The 19,212-nt window shown below is 46.2% G+C and overlaps 1 protein-coding gene and 1 long non-coding RNA gene across 3 annotated transcripts in view; both read left to right on the top strand.

The window, feature by feature from the left end:
- Nucleotides 1-387: 387 nt before the first annotated feature.
- Nucleotides 388-4,474, top strand: LOC123743513 (uncharacterized). Its single transcript, XR_006770375.1, has 2 exons — nt 388-1,714; nt 1,795-4,474. It is a non-coding gene; the product is annotated as an uncharacterized lncRNA (long non-coding RNA).
- A 689-nt stretch (nt 4,475-5,163) lies between these two features.
- LOC106608318 (neuronal acetylcholine receptor subunit alpha-2) overlaps nt 5,164-19,212 on the top strand; it is a 53,427-nt gene continuing 39,378 nt past the window's right edge. The window contains exons 1-2 of one of the 2 annotated variants that reach the window (XM_045721175.1): nt 5,164-6,119; nt 13,019-13,170. In XM_045721175.1, coding sequence (XP_045577131.1) covers nt 6,053-6,119; nt 13,019-13,170 — 219 coding nt within the window. In that variant the 5' untranslated portion in view covers nt 5,164-6,052. Of the gene's footprint in view, nt 6,129-13,018; nt 13,171-19,212 lie in introns of both variants that reach the window. The other variant, XM_045721174.1, reaches the window with a different exon arrangement.

Below are 19,212 nucleotides of genomic sequence, written 5' to 3'. Positions count from 1 at the left end.
TTCCCTCCCTTCTACTCTTCTTCTCCCCCTCCTACTCTTCTTCTCTCCCTCCTACTTCCCTCCTACTCTTCTTCTCTCCCTACTACTCTTCTTCTCGCCCTCCTACCCTTCTTCCCCCTCCTACTTCCCTCCTACTCTTCTTCTCTCCCTACTACTCATCTTCTCACCCTCCTACTCTTCTTCCCTCCTACACTTCTTCCCTCCCTCCTACTCTTCTTCCCTTCTACTCTTCTTCTCTCCCTCCTACTCTTCTTCGCTCCCTTCTACTCTTCTTCTCCCCTCCTACTCTTCTCTCCCTCCTACTTCCCTCCTAATCTTCTTCTCTCCCTCCTACTTTTCTTCCCCCCTCCTACTTCTCTCCTACTCATCTTCCCTCCCTCCTACTCTTCTTCCCTCCCTCCTACTCTTCTTCTCTCCCTCCTACTCTTCTTCCCTCCCTCCTACTCTTCTTCTCTCCCTCCTACTCTTCTTCTCTCCCTCCTTCTCTTCTTCTCTCCCTACTACTCTTCTTCCCTCCCTCCTACTCTTCTTCTCTCCCTCCTACTCTTCTTCCCTCCCTCCAACTATTCTTCCCTCCCTCCTTCGCTTCTCCTTCCCTCCTTCAGGCTACTACAACCTTCAACATCTGTGTCTCTTGTCAAAACCTAAATCTCTCTGGTCTGAACCTAGAGATGTGTAGTGCTCTACTAAACAGATGCTCTGACAGGAATGTTCTTTCTGCTCAGTGTACTTTAAGTGAACCGTGAGAGGGCTGACAGAGCTATGGAATAATTGGTAGAGGATTTATGCTGAGATTTTGGACCACAGATTTGTAATGAACAGTCACTGTACTGTACTGTACCGTAGCTGTTTAATACAGTAGCACTCACGTGTGACCAAATGCTATCATAGACAAAACGCCAAGTCAGTACTTTTTCTGTTTACAATTATTCCAAAAAACATTAAGTTGTTCATACTGAGCAGTTCAGCATATAATTATATCATAGTATGTAATGTATTTCAAACCAGATTTTCCATCCAGTAAATTGCTATTATTACTGGAATTTTATGCCAGTTGGAAGTTTTGAAACAAAATATATTTGTTTACGTCCCAAACTGCACTTTATTCCCTGCATGGTGCACTACTGTTGACCAAAGCCCTATGGGCCCTGTTCAGAAGGGCACTATATCAGGAAAAGGGTGGGATTTGTGACACAAACTCTATTTCAGTCATAGTAGTACGGGCAGCTCTGGTTAGCCTTAGTATTATGGTACATCTGTATTGGTCTCTCTAGGTACCAGGGTAGTATGGTCTGTCTGTATTGGTCTCTCTAGGTACCAGGGTAGTATGGTCTGTCTGTATTGGTCTCTCTAGGTACCAGGGTAGTATGGTCTGTCTGTATTGGTCTGTCTAGGTACCAGGGTAGTATGGTCTGTCTGTATTGGTCTCTCTAGGTACCAGGGTAGTATGGTCTGTCTGTATTGGTCTCTCTAGGTACCAGGGTAGTATGGTCTGTCTGTATTGGTCTCTCTAGGTACCAGGGTAGTATGGTCTGTCTGTATTGGTCTGTCTAGGTACCAGGGTAGTATGGTCTGTCTGTATTGGTCTGTCTAGGTACCAGGGTAGTATGGTCTGTCTGTATTGGTCTCTCTAGGTACCAGGGTAGTATGGTCTGTCTGTATTGGTCTCTCTAGGTACCAGGGTAGTATGGTCTGTCTGTATTGGTCTGTCTAGGTACCAGGGTAGTATGGTCTGTCTGTATTGGTCTCTCTAGGTACCAGGGTAGTATGGTCTGTCTGTATTGGTCTGTCTAGGTACCAGGGTAAGGGTGGAGACCAGGATAAGTTCAGGGCAGACGCTTGAAGGGAGGTTCTCCTCTCTTGTTCTATGAAAGCAGAAGCCTGGAATACACCCTGATCTGTTGTTTTATCAGTGAAAATACACAAGTGTAATTAGAGTGATATTCAGCTCAAATATCAGCTCAAATTCCAGGTTTGAAAACCAAAGTGTTCATTTGCAAATAAAGGGAATTGTGTACAAGTGCAATGGGACTTTATCTAGCTGGGTTATATTTGAAAGGGTATGTTATGCTGTGAGGAAAATATGTTTTTCAGAGACATTTATATTGTATGCAGTGAGTTGGTGAGGAAAGGGGCAGCCAGGCGTGGGGTGATTGTGACTTTGACCCCCATTCCTTGTCAGAGTTCAAACGACAACCCAATGCTGTTGAATGGGTTGGAAACATAGGCTACATCCTAAATGGCAGCCTAGTCCCTATATAGTGCACTACTTTAGAGCAGAGCCCTATGGCATCCTATTCCTTATATATAGTGCACTACTTTAGACAGAGCCCTTTGGCACCCTATTCCCTATATAGTGCACTACTTTAGACCAGCGCTCTATGGCACCCTATTCCCTATATAGTGCACTACTTTAGACCAGAGCCCTATAGCACCCTATTCCCTATATAGTGCACTACTTTGGACCAGGACCCAAGTATAGAGTGTCATTTGGTATGCAACTACACACAGCCCTAATCTGAAGTATACAAAACCAATTAGGCTTTATATAGATGGGTTCCACTGGGATAATGTTGTGTATGGTTACAGCGGGTAATGTTGTGTATGGTTACAAGGGGTAATGTTGTGTATGGTTACAGGGGGTAATGCTGTGTATGGTTACAGTGGGTAATGTTGTGTATGGTTACAGGGGGTAATGTTGTGTATGGTTACAAGGGGTAATGTTGTATGGTTACAGGGGGTAATGTCGTGTATTGTTACAGGGGGTAATGCTGTGTATGGTTACAGTGGGTAATGTAGTGTATGGTTACAGGGGGTAATGTTGTGTATGGTTACAAGGGGTAATGTTGTATGGTTACAGGGGGTAATGTCGTGTATTGTTACAGGGGGTAATGCTGTGTATGGTCACAGCGGGTAATGTAGTGTATGGTTACAGGGAGTAATGTTGTGTATGATTACAAGGGGTAATGTTGTGTATGGTTACAGGGAGTAATGCTGTGTATGGTCACAGCGGGTAATGTAGTGTATGGTTACAGCGGGTAATGTAGTGTAAGGTTATCAGGGATACTGTTGTGTATGGTTAAAGGGGGTAAGGACGTGTATGGTTACAGGGAGTAATGTTGTATGGCTACAGGGGGTAATGTTGTATGGTTACAGTGGGTAATGTTGTATGGTTACAGGGGGTAATGTTGTATGGTTACAAGGGGTAATGTTGTAAAGGAAACATAGTACTACCATGAGTTGGTGGGGAGGCCATGGTGGTTATTGCGTGAGTTACTTTGACCCCCGTCCCTTTAAGAGATCAAACAACGACATGAGATAATTCATCTCCTAGTCCAATTCAGTGGGAGTTCCAACTTTACTCTATATCAGTTTCTGTTCTGTCCCTAGTTCTCTTTCTGTCGTAGAAAGACGTACTTGTTGTTGCAGTCTTTTATGGGCGATGCCACCACCCTTTCTTTTTTAGGACCGTATGTTTTTAATGTTGTAATTATGAAACGATAAAGACAAAACATGTTATGTCAAAATGTAGTATACTTATAAAAAAATGTTTAACTAAAATGTAATCTATGTAATCCCCAAAGGGCCATAAATATTAACTAGTGATGCTACATATTCACAGAAAGGTTCAAATCTCACCTTTCTGGTAAAAAAATAGTTGTAAATTGCTGAGGTGTAGTCACTTTAAGACACAAGCTCAAGTATACAGTACAAATATGATACATATTTTATATTACGTAATTCCTTTTCAACAAAACTGTATGAATAAGTCTTGAAATGACTTATATGCTTTCTAAATATATTATAATCAAATTATAAAACCTCTAAGTATAAGATAGTACCTTCCTTATAACTGTAAAATACATATTTGTATGTTTAGTGTTAGAGAAAATGTGCACATTTTCTAAAAGTATTTTCTTTTGTTTAAAACAAGCTCTAGCTTGGCCTTCCTGAACTCGTTAGTAACTCGCCTTTCATCTCACATTCATATGACAAATCTGTGAAAAAACAACGTTGTTTTTTTTGTTGTTTAAAATCTATGAATTATTTTAGATGAATGGCTGTAAATCAATCTCTGATGAAACCACTCTCTACTGCTGTGCTACGATGTCAGGATTTCAGTCATGTGTTTTGTCAGTTGCTGTGACGTAAGGTTCAGCCAGGAGGTGATGGACAGTCGGAAGAGTGAATGAAGGACATCCCAGTGTCAAGTGGTTTCAGATTTCACATCCTACATTGCACAGGCTCAGAAAATATACTACTGTGTCCGTGGGAACAAGGACTGTCGTTCACAGCAAGCCATTTCCATATACGTTGTCTACATATCGATTTATAAGTGAAAATGTTGGTTGGAACCGGTACCAGAACAACACAGGTCCCCCAAACAGGGGACTTTACATCAGTATAGGCCATAGGTTTACATTACAGTGTTGTTTTATTTAATCCAGATGAAAATAAAGTTGTACCTAAAATACGTTTTTTTTTGTGTGTGTGTAAAATGTTTTTCTCAATCCATTCATTCACCTGTGCTGCCCTCTAGCTGTCTCTTGTAGAAACAAACACTAACTCATAGCCATAAGCACTTCTTCAGCTGTGTCCCAACTCTTTTCCTATCAGTGGTCCATCCACTATCCAGTCATTGAGAAGTTAGTCTTTGGTCCTAGAGACTGTCGAATAGAGCACATCATACCTGCATAGCTCAGCATTACACATTCAAGTAGCACTGTGCAAAATAAGTACAAAAACCTACTTTTTTTAGTATATTCACACAGAAAAAGCTCATTATAACTTTTATTTAAATGAAAGTTATGCCTAGTCTGCAATAGTTGCTTCCTGTTTTTTTTTGTTTTGTTTTACTCGTTCTTCGAAAGTACACACCTGTTTAATGTTGACATGGCCATGTCGAGGCTTTATGGAGACAGACTCAATCTAAATTTACATTTTAGTCATTTAGCAGATGCTCTTATCCAGAGCGACTTACAGTAGTGAATACATACATTTCATGCATTTTTTTATTGCACTGGACCCCCGTGGGAATCGAACCCATAACCCTGGCGTTGCACACACCATGCTGGCGTTGCAAACACCATGCTCTACCAACTGAGCCACAGGGAAGGCGTTCGTCCTGTATCTCTTACCATATATAAACAGCAAAAGAGAGAGTCAGGGAAGGAGGGAGAGTAGACTCGGTCAGTCAATACCACCGCGCCTCACATGTCTTCTTCCCCAGAGGTGCTCATGAGGTTTGTTCTGGTGAATCAGGAAGAAACAAAATGCTCAAAATGGAAATTACAATAGAATTGCACTTCTGGATACGTTATTAACCCGTCACGTAGACGTGAGAATGGAGACCAAATAGTTGTATCTGCTTAGACCTGTGTTTAATAGCTGTTCCATCCGTGCAGAAATGAGATGAGCGTGCTTGTGAGAAAATGTGTAATTACCAACCAAAAGTCCAAACTTCGGATACTGTTGTTAAAACATCTCGATATATGGTAACTTCATAAAATAGCATAGGCGCCCAATTATTCACGGAGCGTTTAGGCGCGTCTCTATTTGTATTTGAGCGGCGGCGCAGGATGGGGCAGCGCTCTGTTTTTACGCCCAACGCATTTGGATACATACAGGTGCTACAAGGAAACGATGGTGAGGACAGAGACGCAGAGTCGTGGAAACGACGGAGTTAAAAGTTATTCAATCAGTTCAATTAATTATAATCTCTAAAGAAGCATATCACTAGAAGCGGCGTTAACGTCACTCTCTCCCGCCTATCAAGCGCCTAGTATGCGATATCTGAAATGAGGCAGGGCGTCCGCTTGTCCTGATATGCCTCTCATACGCGAAGATGACACAGGACGAGAGGAGCATCTCAACAATTGACACGGAAGACGACTTTCTCCACGCGTCATCATTGTTTCAAGATAACCTTTCCGGGGAGGATATCATCATATAACAAAGTGAATGGTTTTTTGATTGAAGAGAGATTTTTTTTTAGATTGAAACTAGATGCTTTTCAGGGAAGTAGAAAGATAGAAAGTCACCGGGGTGAAATATGGAGCGTGGATTATTCAACCACCTGTTCTCAGCTAGGACCACTGCGTTCTGTTGTTTCTTCTTATGTGAGTCAAGTAAGTTCGTTTTATTATTTATTTGGGTTTAGATTTATCTCCTGACATTCATTCGCGGTTTTATTATTTTTTTAATGTTTTTTTTTTTTTTTACCAAGGTGTGTGAATACCATTGCTATGCCATTCAATGATGCAGTCATTTAAACCTACCATATCAGTTCCATCATTGACAATGTGCCTACGTCGATTTCACCGAATGATCTACCATGTTCTCTCGTTCTGTGGTTCCCATCGGTCCAAAACTAATTGGAATTCTCCCGCCTTTTCAATCATTTCCTTGTGCTTAAATCGACTGCTACAGCAGGTGCGCTGTGGTCGATGTACTCATCGACTTCTCTTTCCTTTCTAAATGAACCTGAGCACTGTCCGCCACTTGATTTCTCATTAATTCAATGGTTTATTTATCATTATTAAAGCTCGGGGCCAACACAACAGTTGAATACCTCCACATAACTCTAAATGTGGCAGCCGCATGACACATTGACGAGAGTTGTGCAGTTGGCTACAGTGGCTTTATGCACTTCGATAATGGAATGGAGAGGATCTTCAGACAATTTCTCCCAAGAGCACGTTTGGCCCGAGAAGTCGCTGACTCGTTCAGAGGGAGCCACTATAGGGTACCCTCTGAAACAACACACACACACACACACACACACACACACACACACACACACACACACACACACACACACACACACACACACACACACACACACACACACACACACACACACACACACCACTCGAATGGGCTGCCCAAGGGGCTACACGCCTTGCCAAAACAATTTGATCAGTGTCCAAGATCCCAAAGATCCAAGCGCTAGGCATGGACCTGAGGTGTCATCTCTTCTTTTCTCACTCCGTTGACCGGCGGGACTTTGATCTGCGGTGTCCGATGGCTTTTTGTGAAACCCCGAGCATCTGGTCTCCGATAGTCTCTGCAGCGTCCTGGTCTTATTCCAGACGGAAGGACAGATGCGCAGTCACAGCGGAGCTTCAAGTACGCGCATAATTGAAGTATGATGTGATGCAAAGAAGATGCCTTGCCAGAATTAGAACACGTGCATTCTGGTAGACTATGGTAGACCATATATATATATATTTTTTAGCAACGTATCCTATCTACAGGTTACAGAAATAGTGACATATCAGTTTGTACACGTTCCCGATCTTCAACCTACCTCAGCGAGGTAATTTGTTCATAACGCCATGAATGACTTTAATAGACTTTAATAGTATTACATTAAGCCCACGGGTCACTATTAGAGGAATGAATTGCCACAACCTCCCTTCAATGTCCTTTAGTCCTTTCCCATCTAAACTCTTCTGGTGCTTGCCTTCCTCCACAGACCTGACTGACTGACTGACTGGCTGACTGAATGACTGGCTGGTTGGCTGGCTGGCTGACTGACTGAATGACTGGCTGGTTGGCTGGCTGACTGAATGACTGGCTGGTTGGCTGGTTTGACTGACTGACTGACTGGTTGACTGACTGACTGGTTGGCTGACTGACTGAATGACTGGCTGGTTGGCTGACTGACTGGCTGACTGACTGACTGGTTGGCTGGCTGGCTGACTGAATGACTGGCTGGTTGGCTGACTGGCTGACTGACTGGTTGGCTGACTGAATGACTGGCTGGTTGGCTGACTGACTGGTTGGCTGGCTGGCTGGCTGACTGACTGACTGACTGGTTGGCTGACTGACTGAATGACTGACTGACTGGCTGGTTTGACTGACTGACTAGCTGGTTGGTTGGTTTGACTGAATGACTGGCTGGTTGGCTGGCTGACTGGCTGGTTTGACTGACTGGCTGGTTGGCTGGTTTGACTGACTGGCTGGTTGGCTGGTTTGACTGACTGGTTCTCTGGCTGACTGACTGGCTCTCTGACTGACTGACTCTCTGGCTCTCTGACTGGCAGCCTGGCTGTTTTGCTGACTGACTGGCTCTCTGACTGACTAACTGATTGTCTGACTGGCAGGCTGGCTGTTTTGCTGACTGACTGGCTCTCTGACTGACTGACTGACTGTCTGACTGGCTGTTTTGCAGACTGATTGGCTGGCCGACTGGCTTGCTGGCTGGTTGGTTGACTTGCTGGCTTTGGCTGGCTGGTTGGCAGGCTGACTGACTGTTTGGCTGGCTGACTGGACATGATTTGCTGTCTCGCAGGGTTGTTGGCCCTGGCCTTCCTCCACTGGCTGGCTGGCTGGGTGGCTGGTTTTCTGACTCGCTGACTCGCTCTCTGGCAAACTGCCTGACTGGCTGGGTGGCTGACTGGGTGGGTGGTTGTCTGGCTGGGTTGCTGGCTGGGTGGGTGGGTGGCTGGTTGGCTATCTGACTGGTTGGCTGGCTGACTGAATGACTGGCACTGGTTGGCTGACTGAATGACTGGCTGACTGACTGGTTGGCTGGCTGACTGAATGACTGGCTGGTTGGCTGGCTGACTGAATGACTGGCTGGTTGGCTGGCTGGCTGACTGGTTGGCTGGTTTGACTAAATGACTGACTGGCTGGCTGACTGACTGGCTGGTTGGCTGGTTTGACTGAATGACTGGCTGGTTGGCTGGCGGACTGGCTGGTTTGACTGACTGACTGGTTCTCTGGCTGACTGACTGACTGACTGGCTCTCTGACTGACTGACTGACTGACTGACTGGTTCTCTGACTGATTGACTGGCTGACTGGCAGCCTGGCTGTCTTGCTGACTGACTGGCTTGCTGGCTGGTTGGTTGACTTGCTGGCTTTGGCTGGCTGGTTGGCAGGCTGACTGACTGTTTGGCTGGCTGACTGGACATGATTTGCTGTCTCGCAGGGTTGTTGGCCCTGGCCTTCCTCCACTGGCTGGCTGGCTGGGTGGCTGGTTTTCTGACTCGCTGACTCGCTCTCTGGCAAACTGCCTGACTGGCTGGGTGGCTGACTGGGTGGGTGGTTGTCTGGCTGGGTGGCTGGCTGGCTGGGTGGGTGGGTGGGTGGGTGTCTGGCTGACTGACTGGTTGGCTGGCTGCTTGGCTGACTGACTGGTTGGCTGACTGACTGACTGGTTGCTTGGTTGGCTGACTGGTTGGGTGGGTGGCTGGTTGGCTGGCTGGTTGGGTGGGTGGCTGGCTGGCTGGCTGGCTGGCTGACTGGTTGGCTGACTGGTTGGCTGGCTGGTTGGCTACTTAAGACAAGGTGATAATAATGACATGCTGTTGTGGTCTAGAGGAGGATGACTTACACACACACACACACACACACACACACACACACACACACACACACACACACACACACACACACACACACGCACACTGGTGCAAGTGACAAGTGACTTGTTATGATGGACACTTGGTCAAACATACATATCAACAACTTTCAAAATATTCACCATGCACCGACGAACATGAGAGCACAAAATGTATGATCCAAAAAGGAGAAACTCAGTCAGGGGAAAGGGTTTGTACCAGTTAAAGTTGACTGATGTTATATGTCTCAGTCAGGTGTCACGCAGTAAACTGGCAGGTGTCACGCAGTAAACTGGAAGGTGTCATGCAGTAAACTGGAAGGTGTCACGCAGTAAACTGGAAGGTGTCACGCAGTAAACTGGAAGGTGTCACGCAGTAAACTGGAAGGTGTCATGCAGTAAACTGGCAGGTGTCACGCAGTAAACTGGAAGGTGTCATGCAGTAAACTGGAAGGTGTCACGCAGTAAACTGGAAGGTGTCACGCAGTAAACTGGAAGGTGTCACGCAGTAAACTGGAAGGTGTCACGCAGTAAACTGGCAGGTGTCACGCAGTAAACTGGAAGGTGTCATGCAGTAAACTGGCAGGTGTCACGGACTAAACTGGCAGGTGTCACGCAGTAAACTGGCAGGTGTCACGCAGTAAACTGGAAGGTGTCACGCAGTAAACTGGCAGGTGTCACGCAGTAAACTGGAAGGTGTCACGCAGTAAACTGGAAGGTGTCACGCAGTAAACTGGAAGGTGTCACGCAGTAAACTGGAAGGTGTCACGCAGTAAACTGGCAGGTGTCACGCAGTAAACTGGAAGGTGTCACGCAGTAAACTGGAAGGTGTCATGCAGTAAACTGGCAGGTGTCACGCAGTAAACTGGAAGGTGTCATGCAGTAAACTGGCAGGTGTCACGGACTAAACTGGCAGGTGTCACGCAGTAAACTGGAAGGTGTCACGCAGTAAACTGGAAGGTGTCACGCAGTAAACTGGCAGGTGTCATGCAGTAAACTGGAAGGTGTCACGCAGTAAACTGGAAGGTGTCACGCAGTAAACTGGAAGGTGTCACGCAGTAAACTGGCAGGTGTCACGCAGTAAACTGGAAGGTGTCACGCAGTAAACTGGCAGGTGTCACGCAGTAAACTGTCAGGTGTCACGCAGTAAACTGGCAGGTGTCACGGACTAAACTGGCAGGTGTCACACACGAAACTGGCAGGTCATGAGGATATTCGTTCACATATAGTTCACATTGAATTGAATAGAGAACATAAATGGTTTATGTTTTGGCGTCAGTGTAATCCTGAATGACAGCTTACTGGCAGCTCAACGATAGGTTGTGTTTGTATGAGGTTGACCCCACAACACCTTCTGACTGAGAAGGGTGGATTAGCTCACAGCTCATCCCCGGGATGCGTCCCAAACTGTAGCCTGTATTCCCCGTAGTGCACTACCATTGATCAGAGCCCTATGGGAATGACACTATATATAGGGAATAAGGTTCCATTTGGTAAACATACCCTGCTCTGTTAGCTGCTGGAAGTAATGATGCGGGTAATTTACTGTGATTACGTTGATGAAGGGACCAGTGGGAATCCCTTAGAATGAGACGGGGGGAGAGAGAGAAGGACTTCCTCCTTGGGTTTTTTGTTTTAGTTTTTTAACTCAAACCTCCCGTGGACCAGACTGAACCGTCCCCCTTGGCCAGACTGAACCGTCCCGTAGACCAGACTGAACCGTCCCCCCTGGCCAGACTGAACCGTCCCTCCTGCCCAGACTGAACCGTCCCGTGGACCAGACTGAACCGTCCCTCCTGCCCAGACTGAACCGACCCTCCTGCCCAGACTGAACCATCCCTCCTGCCCAGACTGAACCGTCCCTCCTGGCCAGACTGAACCGTCCCCCTTGGCCAGACTGAACCGTCCCGTAGACCAGACTGAACCGTCCCCCCTGGCCAGACTGAACCGTCCCTCCTGCCCAGACTGAACCGTCCCGTGGACCAGACTGAACCGTCCCCCCTGGCCAGACTGAACCATCCCCCCTGGCCAGACTGAACCGTCCCCCCTGGCCAGACTGAACCATCCCCCCTGGCCAGACTGAACCGTCCCTCCTGGCCAGACTGAACCGTCCCCCTTGGCCAGACTGAGCCGTCCCGTGGACCAGACTGAACCATCCCCCCTGGCCAGACTGAACTGTCCCTCCTGGCCAGACTGAACCGTCCCTCCTGGCCAGACTGAACCGTGCCCCCTGGCCAGACTGAACCGTCCCTCCTGGCCAGACTGAACCGTCCCCCCTGGCCAGACTGAACCGTCCCCCCTGGCCAGACTGAACCGTCCCCCTTGGCCAGACTGAACCGTCCCGTGGACCAGACTGAACCATCCCCCCTGGCCAGACTGAACCATCCCCCCTGGCCAGACTGAACCATCCCCCTGGCCAGACTGAACCATCCCCCCTGGCCAGACTGAACCGTCCCCCTTGGCCAGACTGAACCGTCCCCCCTGGCCAGACTGAACCGTCCCTCCTGGCCAGACTGAACCGTCCCGTGGACCAGACTGAACCGTCCCTCCTGGCCAGACTGAACCATCCCCCCTGCCCAGACTGAACCATCCCCCTTGGCCAGACTGAACCGTCCCGTGGACCAGACTGAACCATCCCTCCTGCCCAGACTGAACCATCCCTCCTGCCCAGACTGAACCGTCCCGCGGCCCACTCCTACTCTATACATTATACAAGACAAGCCCCTCAGACCAAAATATTCAATCAAATGATATGTATAAATGCATAATTATACCTATGTAACCTGCCTAAATGTAACCTGCCTAAATGACTACCGACCCGTAGCACTCACGTCTGTAGGCATGAAAGGCTTTGAAAGGCTGGTCATGGCTCACATCAACACCAATATCCCAGAAACACTAGACCCACTCCAATTTGCATACCGCACCAACAGATCCACAGATGATACAATCTCTATTGCACTCCACACTGCCCTTTCCCACCTGGACAAAAGGAACACTTATGTGAGAATAATATTCATTGACTACAGCTCAGCATTCAACACCATAGTGCCCTCAAAGCTCCTCACTAAGCTAAGGACCCTGGGACTAAACACCTCCCTCTGCAACTGGATCCTAGACTTCCTGACGGGCCGCCCCCAGGTGGTAAGGGTCGGTAACAACACATTTGCTTGTCAAAGACTCCAGCCACCCAAGTCATAGACTGTTCTCTCTGCTACTGCATGGCAAGCGCCAAGTCTAGATCCAAGAGGCTTCTAAACAGCTTCTACCCTCAAGCCATAAGACTCCTGAACAGTTAATCAAATGGCTACCCAGACTATTTGCACCCCCCCATCCCCATACTGCTGCTACTCTCTGTTAACATAGCCACTTTAATAACTCTACCTACATGTACATATTACCTAAATTACCTCGACACCAGTGCCCCCGCATATTGACACATTGACTCTCTACCGGTACCCCCTGTATATAGCCCCACTATTGTAATTCACTGCTGCTCTTTAATTAATTGTTATTCTTATCTATTATTATTTTTAAGTTTTGTCTTAAAACTGCATTGTTGGTTAAGAGCTTGTAAGTAACCATTTCACTGTATTTGATGTGATGTCTTGGATACAACAACAGGTATGTTCTAAAACTCTGAGCGCCATGTCTCTTGTGGCCTCTGTAGTTTTCTGTCTTGAGAAGGCCCATTCGCATGCGGAGGACGAGCTGTTCAAGAAACTCTTCATCGGGTACAACAAGTGGTCCAGACCCGTACCCAACATCTCAGATGTCGTTATCGTCAAGTTCGGACTCTCCATAGCACAGCTTATTGATGTGGTAAGTTATATTATAATTATAATTATATAATGATAATAATAGTAATAATAATATAATAATATAATGATAATAATAATATAATAGTATAATAATATAATAATATAATAATAATAGTAATAATTTATAATAATAATAATAATAATAGTATAATATTATAATAATTATAATAATATTATAATAATATTATAATATAATATAATAATAATATAATAATATAATAATAGTATAATAATACAATATAATAATATAACGATAATAATAATATAATATAATAATAGATAATAATATAATAATCAAATATAATAATATAATGATAATAATATAATAATAATATAATAATATAATATAATAATAGTATAATAATATAATATAATAATATAATAATAATATAATAAAATAATATAATAATAGTATAATTGTCACAACTTCTACCGAAGTCGATGCCACTCCTTGTTCGGGCGGTGTTCGGCGGTCGACGTCGCCGGTTTTCTAGCCATCGCCGATCCATTTTTAATTTTCCATTTGTTTTGTCTCGTTTTCCCACACACCTGATTCTCATTTCCCTCATTATGTGTTATGTATTTAACCCTCTGTTCCCATGTCTTTGTGCGGTATTGTTTCTCTGTTGGTATGTATGCGCACGTTAGTCTGGTTGCGCTGGGTTATGGTAAACCCATATTTGTATTTTTTAGTGCTTTTGGTTCGCCAAATAAAAGGTTCCGTTTTGCCACCAAATATCTGCTCTCCTGCGCCTGACTTACTACAGCCCTTCACGCATACCTTGACAGTATACCACACCCATTATGGAGTCAGCAGGAGCAGGTACCTATGGTAGCGGAGTCGAGGAGCGCGTCCAGGAACACACGGCGTTGATTCACCATCTCGGCACCGCCATGGACCGCGTCGTCCAGACGATGGACCGCTGGGAGAGACAGGGAGGTCCTCCAGTACCTTCTCCAGCACAACAGGGGTCCTCACTACCCGTCCCTCCTGTACCCGGTTCCAGTGGGATGCGTCGGCACGGTGATGGCGGCACGGTGCCAGGGCTTCCTGCTAGAGCTGGACCTCTACCTGGGCACCGTTTATCCAGCTCCCTCGGGAAGGGAGAGGGTGTCCGCCCTCGTCTCGTTCCTCTCAGGGAGAGCTCTGGAGTGGGCCAACACCGTGTGGGCAGAAGGAGATACGACGTTGGAGGACTTCACGGAGTTCACCCGCTGCTTCCGGGTGAACGTCTATTCCACCTGAGGCAGGGGACGAGGAGCGCCCAGGAGTTCGCACTGGAATTTCGAACCTTGGAGCTGGGAGGTGCTGCGCACAGGGAGACCGGAGGAGGGGCTTTCACGTGTACCATCTGTGGCCGCAGAGGTCACACTGCTGGTCGGTGCCATGTTGGTTCCTCTGGGGTTCGAGGCAGCAGGCAGGACACTCAGGCGTCATCCCAGGTGAGAAGGCACCATTCTCACCCAAAGCCCTCTGTTGAAAACATGTTTTTGTTTGTTACTTTTTTGGAGTTTCCCCCGCATTCCCAGCATAAGGCGCTCGTTGATTCAGGCGCGGCTGGGAGATTTATTGACAGATCATTTGCCCATTGTTTATGGATCCCCATTGTTCCCGTGGATGTGCCCTTCCCTGTTCACACCTTAGATAGTCGACCATTAGGGTCAGGGTTGATTAGGGTGGTCACCACTCCTTTGGGCATGGGGACGCAAGGGGGTCACACGGAGAGAATTACTCTCTTCCTTATTGACTCTCGTGCATTTCCCGTGGTGCTGGGCCTACCCTGGTTAGCTTGTCATAACCCCACTGTTTCTTGGCCACAGAGGGCTCTCACGGGGTGGTCGCGAGAGTGCTCAGGTAAGTGTTTAGGGGTTTCCGTTGGTGCTACGTGCGCATTCCCCCTGAATATGCCGATTTGACTCTCGCCTTCTCCAAAAAGAAGGCGACTCAATTATCACCCCATCGACGGGGCGATTGTGCGATAAATCTCCTGTTAGACGCTGCACTTCCCAGGAGTCACGTGTATCCCCTCTCACAGGCAGAGACGGCGGCTATGGAAACATATGTTTCTGAATCCCTGCGTCAGGGGTACATTCGGTCCTCCACTTCACCCGCCTCCTTGAGTTTATTTTTTGTGAAGAAGAATGAGGGAGGTCTGCGCCCGTGTATTGACTATCGGGGTCTGAATCAGATCACTGTTAAGTTACCCGCTACCGGTCATAGCCACAGCGATAGAGTCAATGCACGGGGCACGCTTCTTCACCAAACTAGATCTCAGGAGCGCTTATAACCTGGTGCGTATCCGAGAGGGAGACGAGTGGAAGACGGCTTTCAGCACGACCTCAGGGCATTATGAGTACCTCGTCATGCCGTACGGGTTGATGAATGCTCCATCAGTCTTCCAAGCCTTTGTAGATGAGATTTTCAGGGACCTGCACGGGCAGGGTGTAGTGGTGTATATTGATGACATTCTGATATACTCCGCTACACGCGCCGAGCATGTGTTCCTGGTGCGTAAGGTGATTAGCCTGTTAGGGCTAGGGGGCAGTATTTGCACAGCCGGATAAAAAAACATACCCGATTTAATCTGGTTACTACTCCTGCCCAGTAACTAGAATATGCATATAATTGTTTGATTTGGATAGAAAACACCGTAAAGTTTCTAAAACTGTTTGAATGGTGTCTGTGAGTATAACAGAACTCATATGGCAGTCAAAACCCTGAGACAAATCCTGACAGGAAACTGAAATCTGATGTGTGGATATCACTTCAAACATTTGCCATTGAAACACACAGGGGCTTGCGATTAATGTCCCCAGTCTTTACAAAGTGGTTTGAGCCTCCTACCATCAAAATTGACTGAAAGAGAGGATGTTTACCTTGGTCACAGGGGATGGGCCATTACCATTGTGACGTCGGCGCCCATGGGTACTCTCCCTTTTCGAAACGTTTTGAAAGACAATGCAACCGTCCCAATGGAATATTATTACATTTTTACATTACATTTAACCTCTATGGGCTAGGTGGGACGCAAGCGTCCCACCCGTGGTGCACTCCATCAACAGCAGGTGCATTTCAAGAGCGGCAAATTTGAATCCAAATAAATGTCAAAATTCAAACATACAACTATTTTACACCCTTTGAAAGATAAACATCTCCTTAATCTAACCACGTTTTACGATTTCAAAAAGGTTTTACGGCGAAAGCATAAATTTAGAGTATGTTAGGACAGTACATTTACAAGAGTTGTGTGTAATGTTTTGTCAATTCAAAGACAGGGTCACCAAAACCATAAAACCAGCTAAAATGATGCACTAACTTTTTACAATCTCCATCAGATGACACTCCTAGGACATTATGTTAGACAATGCATGCATTTTTAGTTCTATCAAGTTCATATTTATATCCAAAAACAGCGTTTTACTATGGCATTGATGTTGAGGAAATCGTTTCCCTCCAATAACCGGCAGTCAAGTCAGCACCACAAATTAAATAATTAAAATGAGAAAACATTGGTAAAATATTATATTGTCATTTAAAGAATTATAGATTTACATCTCTTGAACGCAATCAACTTGCCAGATTTAAAAATAACCTTACTGGGAAATCACACTTTGCAATAATCTGAGCACTGCGCCCAGAAAAATACGCGTTGCGATACAGACTAGCCATCATGTTGGGGAGATCTAAAATCGAAAATACTATGTAAATAATCCATTACCTTTGATTCTTGTCACGTCCTGGCCAGTATAAGGTTAATTGTTTTTGTAGTTTGGTCAGGACGTGGCAGAGGGTATTTGTTTTATGTGGTTCGGGGTGGTGTGTTTATGTAAAGGGTGTTTGATTTAGTATTTCCGGGTTTTTGGTTGATGGTCTATGTGTTTGTATTCTATGGTTAGTCTGGTGTGTGTGTTTCTATGTTTGGTTAATTGGGGTTGGGACTCTCAGTTGAAGGCAGGTGTTGTCTATCTGCCTTTGATTGAGAGTCCCATATATTAGGGTGTGTTTGTGTGTGTGATTTGTGGGTGATTATTCTGTGTATAGCCTTGTGCCTTACCAGACTGTTTATTTGTCGAGTGTTCGTTTTTCGTGTTTTGTTATTTTGTATGTTCATTTTTGAGAGTAATTAAAAATCAGGATGAGCATTCACGTACCTGCTGCGTTTTGGTCCTCATTCACCGACAACAACCGTGACAATTCTCTTCATCAGATGTCACTTCCAGGTATCACAGGTCCATAACGAATGTAGTTTTGTTCAAAAAAGCTCATCATTTATGTCCAAAAATCTCCGTCTTGTTAGCACATGATCTAAGCCAGCCGGACTTCTCGTCATGAACGAGGGGAAAAAATATATTTACGTTCGTTCAAACATGTCAAACGTTGTATAGCATAAATCATTAGGGCCTTTTTTAACCAGAACATGAATAATATTCAAGGTGGACGAATGCATTCTCTTTTATAACGTATTGGAACGAGGGTACCCAACATGAACTCGCGCGCCAGGTGTCTAATGGGCCATCATCGTTCCATGGCTCTTGTTCGGTCAGATCTCCCTCCAGAAGACTCAAAACACTTTGTAAAGGCTGGTGACATCTAGTGGAAGCAATAGGAAGTGCCAAAATATTCCTCAGCCCCTGTGTTTTTCAATGGCATAGGTTTAAAGGTAATACAACACATCAGGTATCCACTTCCTGTCAGAAAATGTCTCAGGGTTTTGCCTGCCAAATGAGTTCTGTTATACTCACAGACACCATTCAAACAGTTTTAGAAACTTTAGAGTGTTTTCTATCCATATATAATAAGTATATGCATATTCTAGTTACTGGGTAGGATTAGTAACCAGATTAAATCGGGTACATTTTTTTATCCAGCCGTGCAAATACTGCCCCCTAGCCCTAACAGGTTAAGTCATTTAGCAGACTCTCTTATCCAGAGCGACTTACAAATTGGTGCATTCACCTTATGATATCCAGTGGAACAACCACTTTACAATAGTGCATCTAAATCTTTTAAGGGGGGGTTAGAAGGATTACTTTATCCTATCCTAGGTATTCCTTAAAGAGGTGGGGTTTCAGGTGTCTCCGGAAGGTGGTGATTGACTCCGCTGTCCTGGCGTCGTGAGGGAGCTTGTTCCACCATTGGGGTGCCAGAGCAGCGAACAGTTTTGACTGGGCTGAGCGGGAACTGTGCTTCCACAGAGGTAGGGGGGCCAGCAGGCCAGAGGTGGATGAACGCAGTGCCCTTGTTTGGGTGTAGGGCCTGATCAGAGCCTGAAGTTATGGAGGTGCCGTTCCCTTCACAGCTCCGTAGGCAATCACCATGGTCTTGTAGCGGATGCGAGCTTCAACTGGAAGCCAGTGGAGAGAGCGGAGGAGCGGGGTGACATGAGAGAACTTGGGAAGGTTGAACACCAGACGGGCTGCGGCATTCTGGATGAGTTGTAGGGGTTTAATGGCACAGGCAGGGAGCCCAGCCAACAGCGAGTTGCAGTAATCCAGACGGGAAATGACAAGTGCTTGGATTAGGACCTGCGCCGCTTCCTGTGTGAGGCAGGGTCGTACTCTGCGAATGTTGTAGAGCATGAACCTACAGGATCGGGTCACCGCCTTGATGTTAGTGGAGAACGACAGGGTGTTGTCCAGGATCACGCCAAGGTTCTTAGCACTCTGGGAGGAGGACACAAGGGAGTTGTCAACCGTGATGGCGAGATCATGGAACGGGCAGTCCTTCCCCGGGAGGAAGAGCAGCTCCGTCTTGCCGAGGTTCAGCTTGAGGTGGTGATCCGTCATCCACACTGATATGTCTGACAGACATGCAGAGATGCGATTCGCCGCCTGGTTATCAGAAGGGGGAAAGGAGAAGATTAATTGTGTGTTGTCTGCATAGCAATGATAGGAGAGACCATGTGAGGATATGACAGAGCCAAGTGACTTGGTGTATAGCGAGAATAGGAGAGGGCCTAGAACAGAGCCCTGGAGGACACCAGTGGTGAGAGCGCATGGTGCGGAGACAGATTCTCGCCACGCCACCTGGTAGGAGCGACCT

The sequence above is a fragment of the Salmo salar genome, chromosome ssa06 (assembly GCF_905237065.1).
Source record: "Salmo salar chromosome ssa06, Ssal_v3.1, whole genome shotgun sequence".
In the NCBI taxonomy this organism is placed as follows: Eukaryota; Metazoa; Chordata; class Actinopteri; order Salmoniformes; family Salmonidae; genus Salmo; species Salmo salar.
Note: the sequence above shows the minus strand (reverse complement) of the source record. Positions and strands in the feature narration are given on the sequence as shown.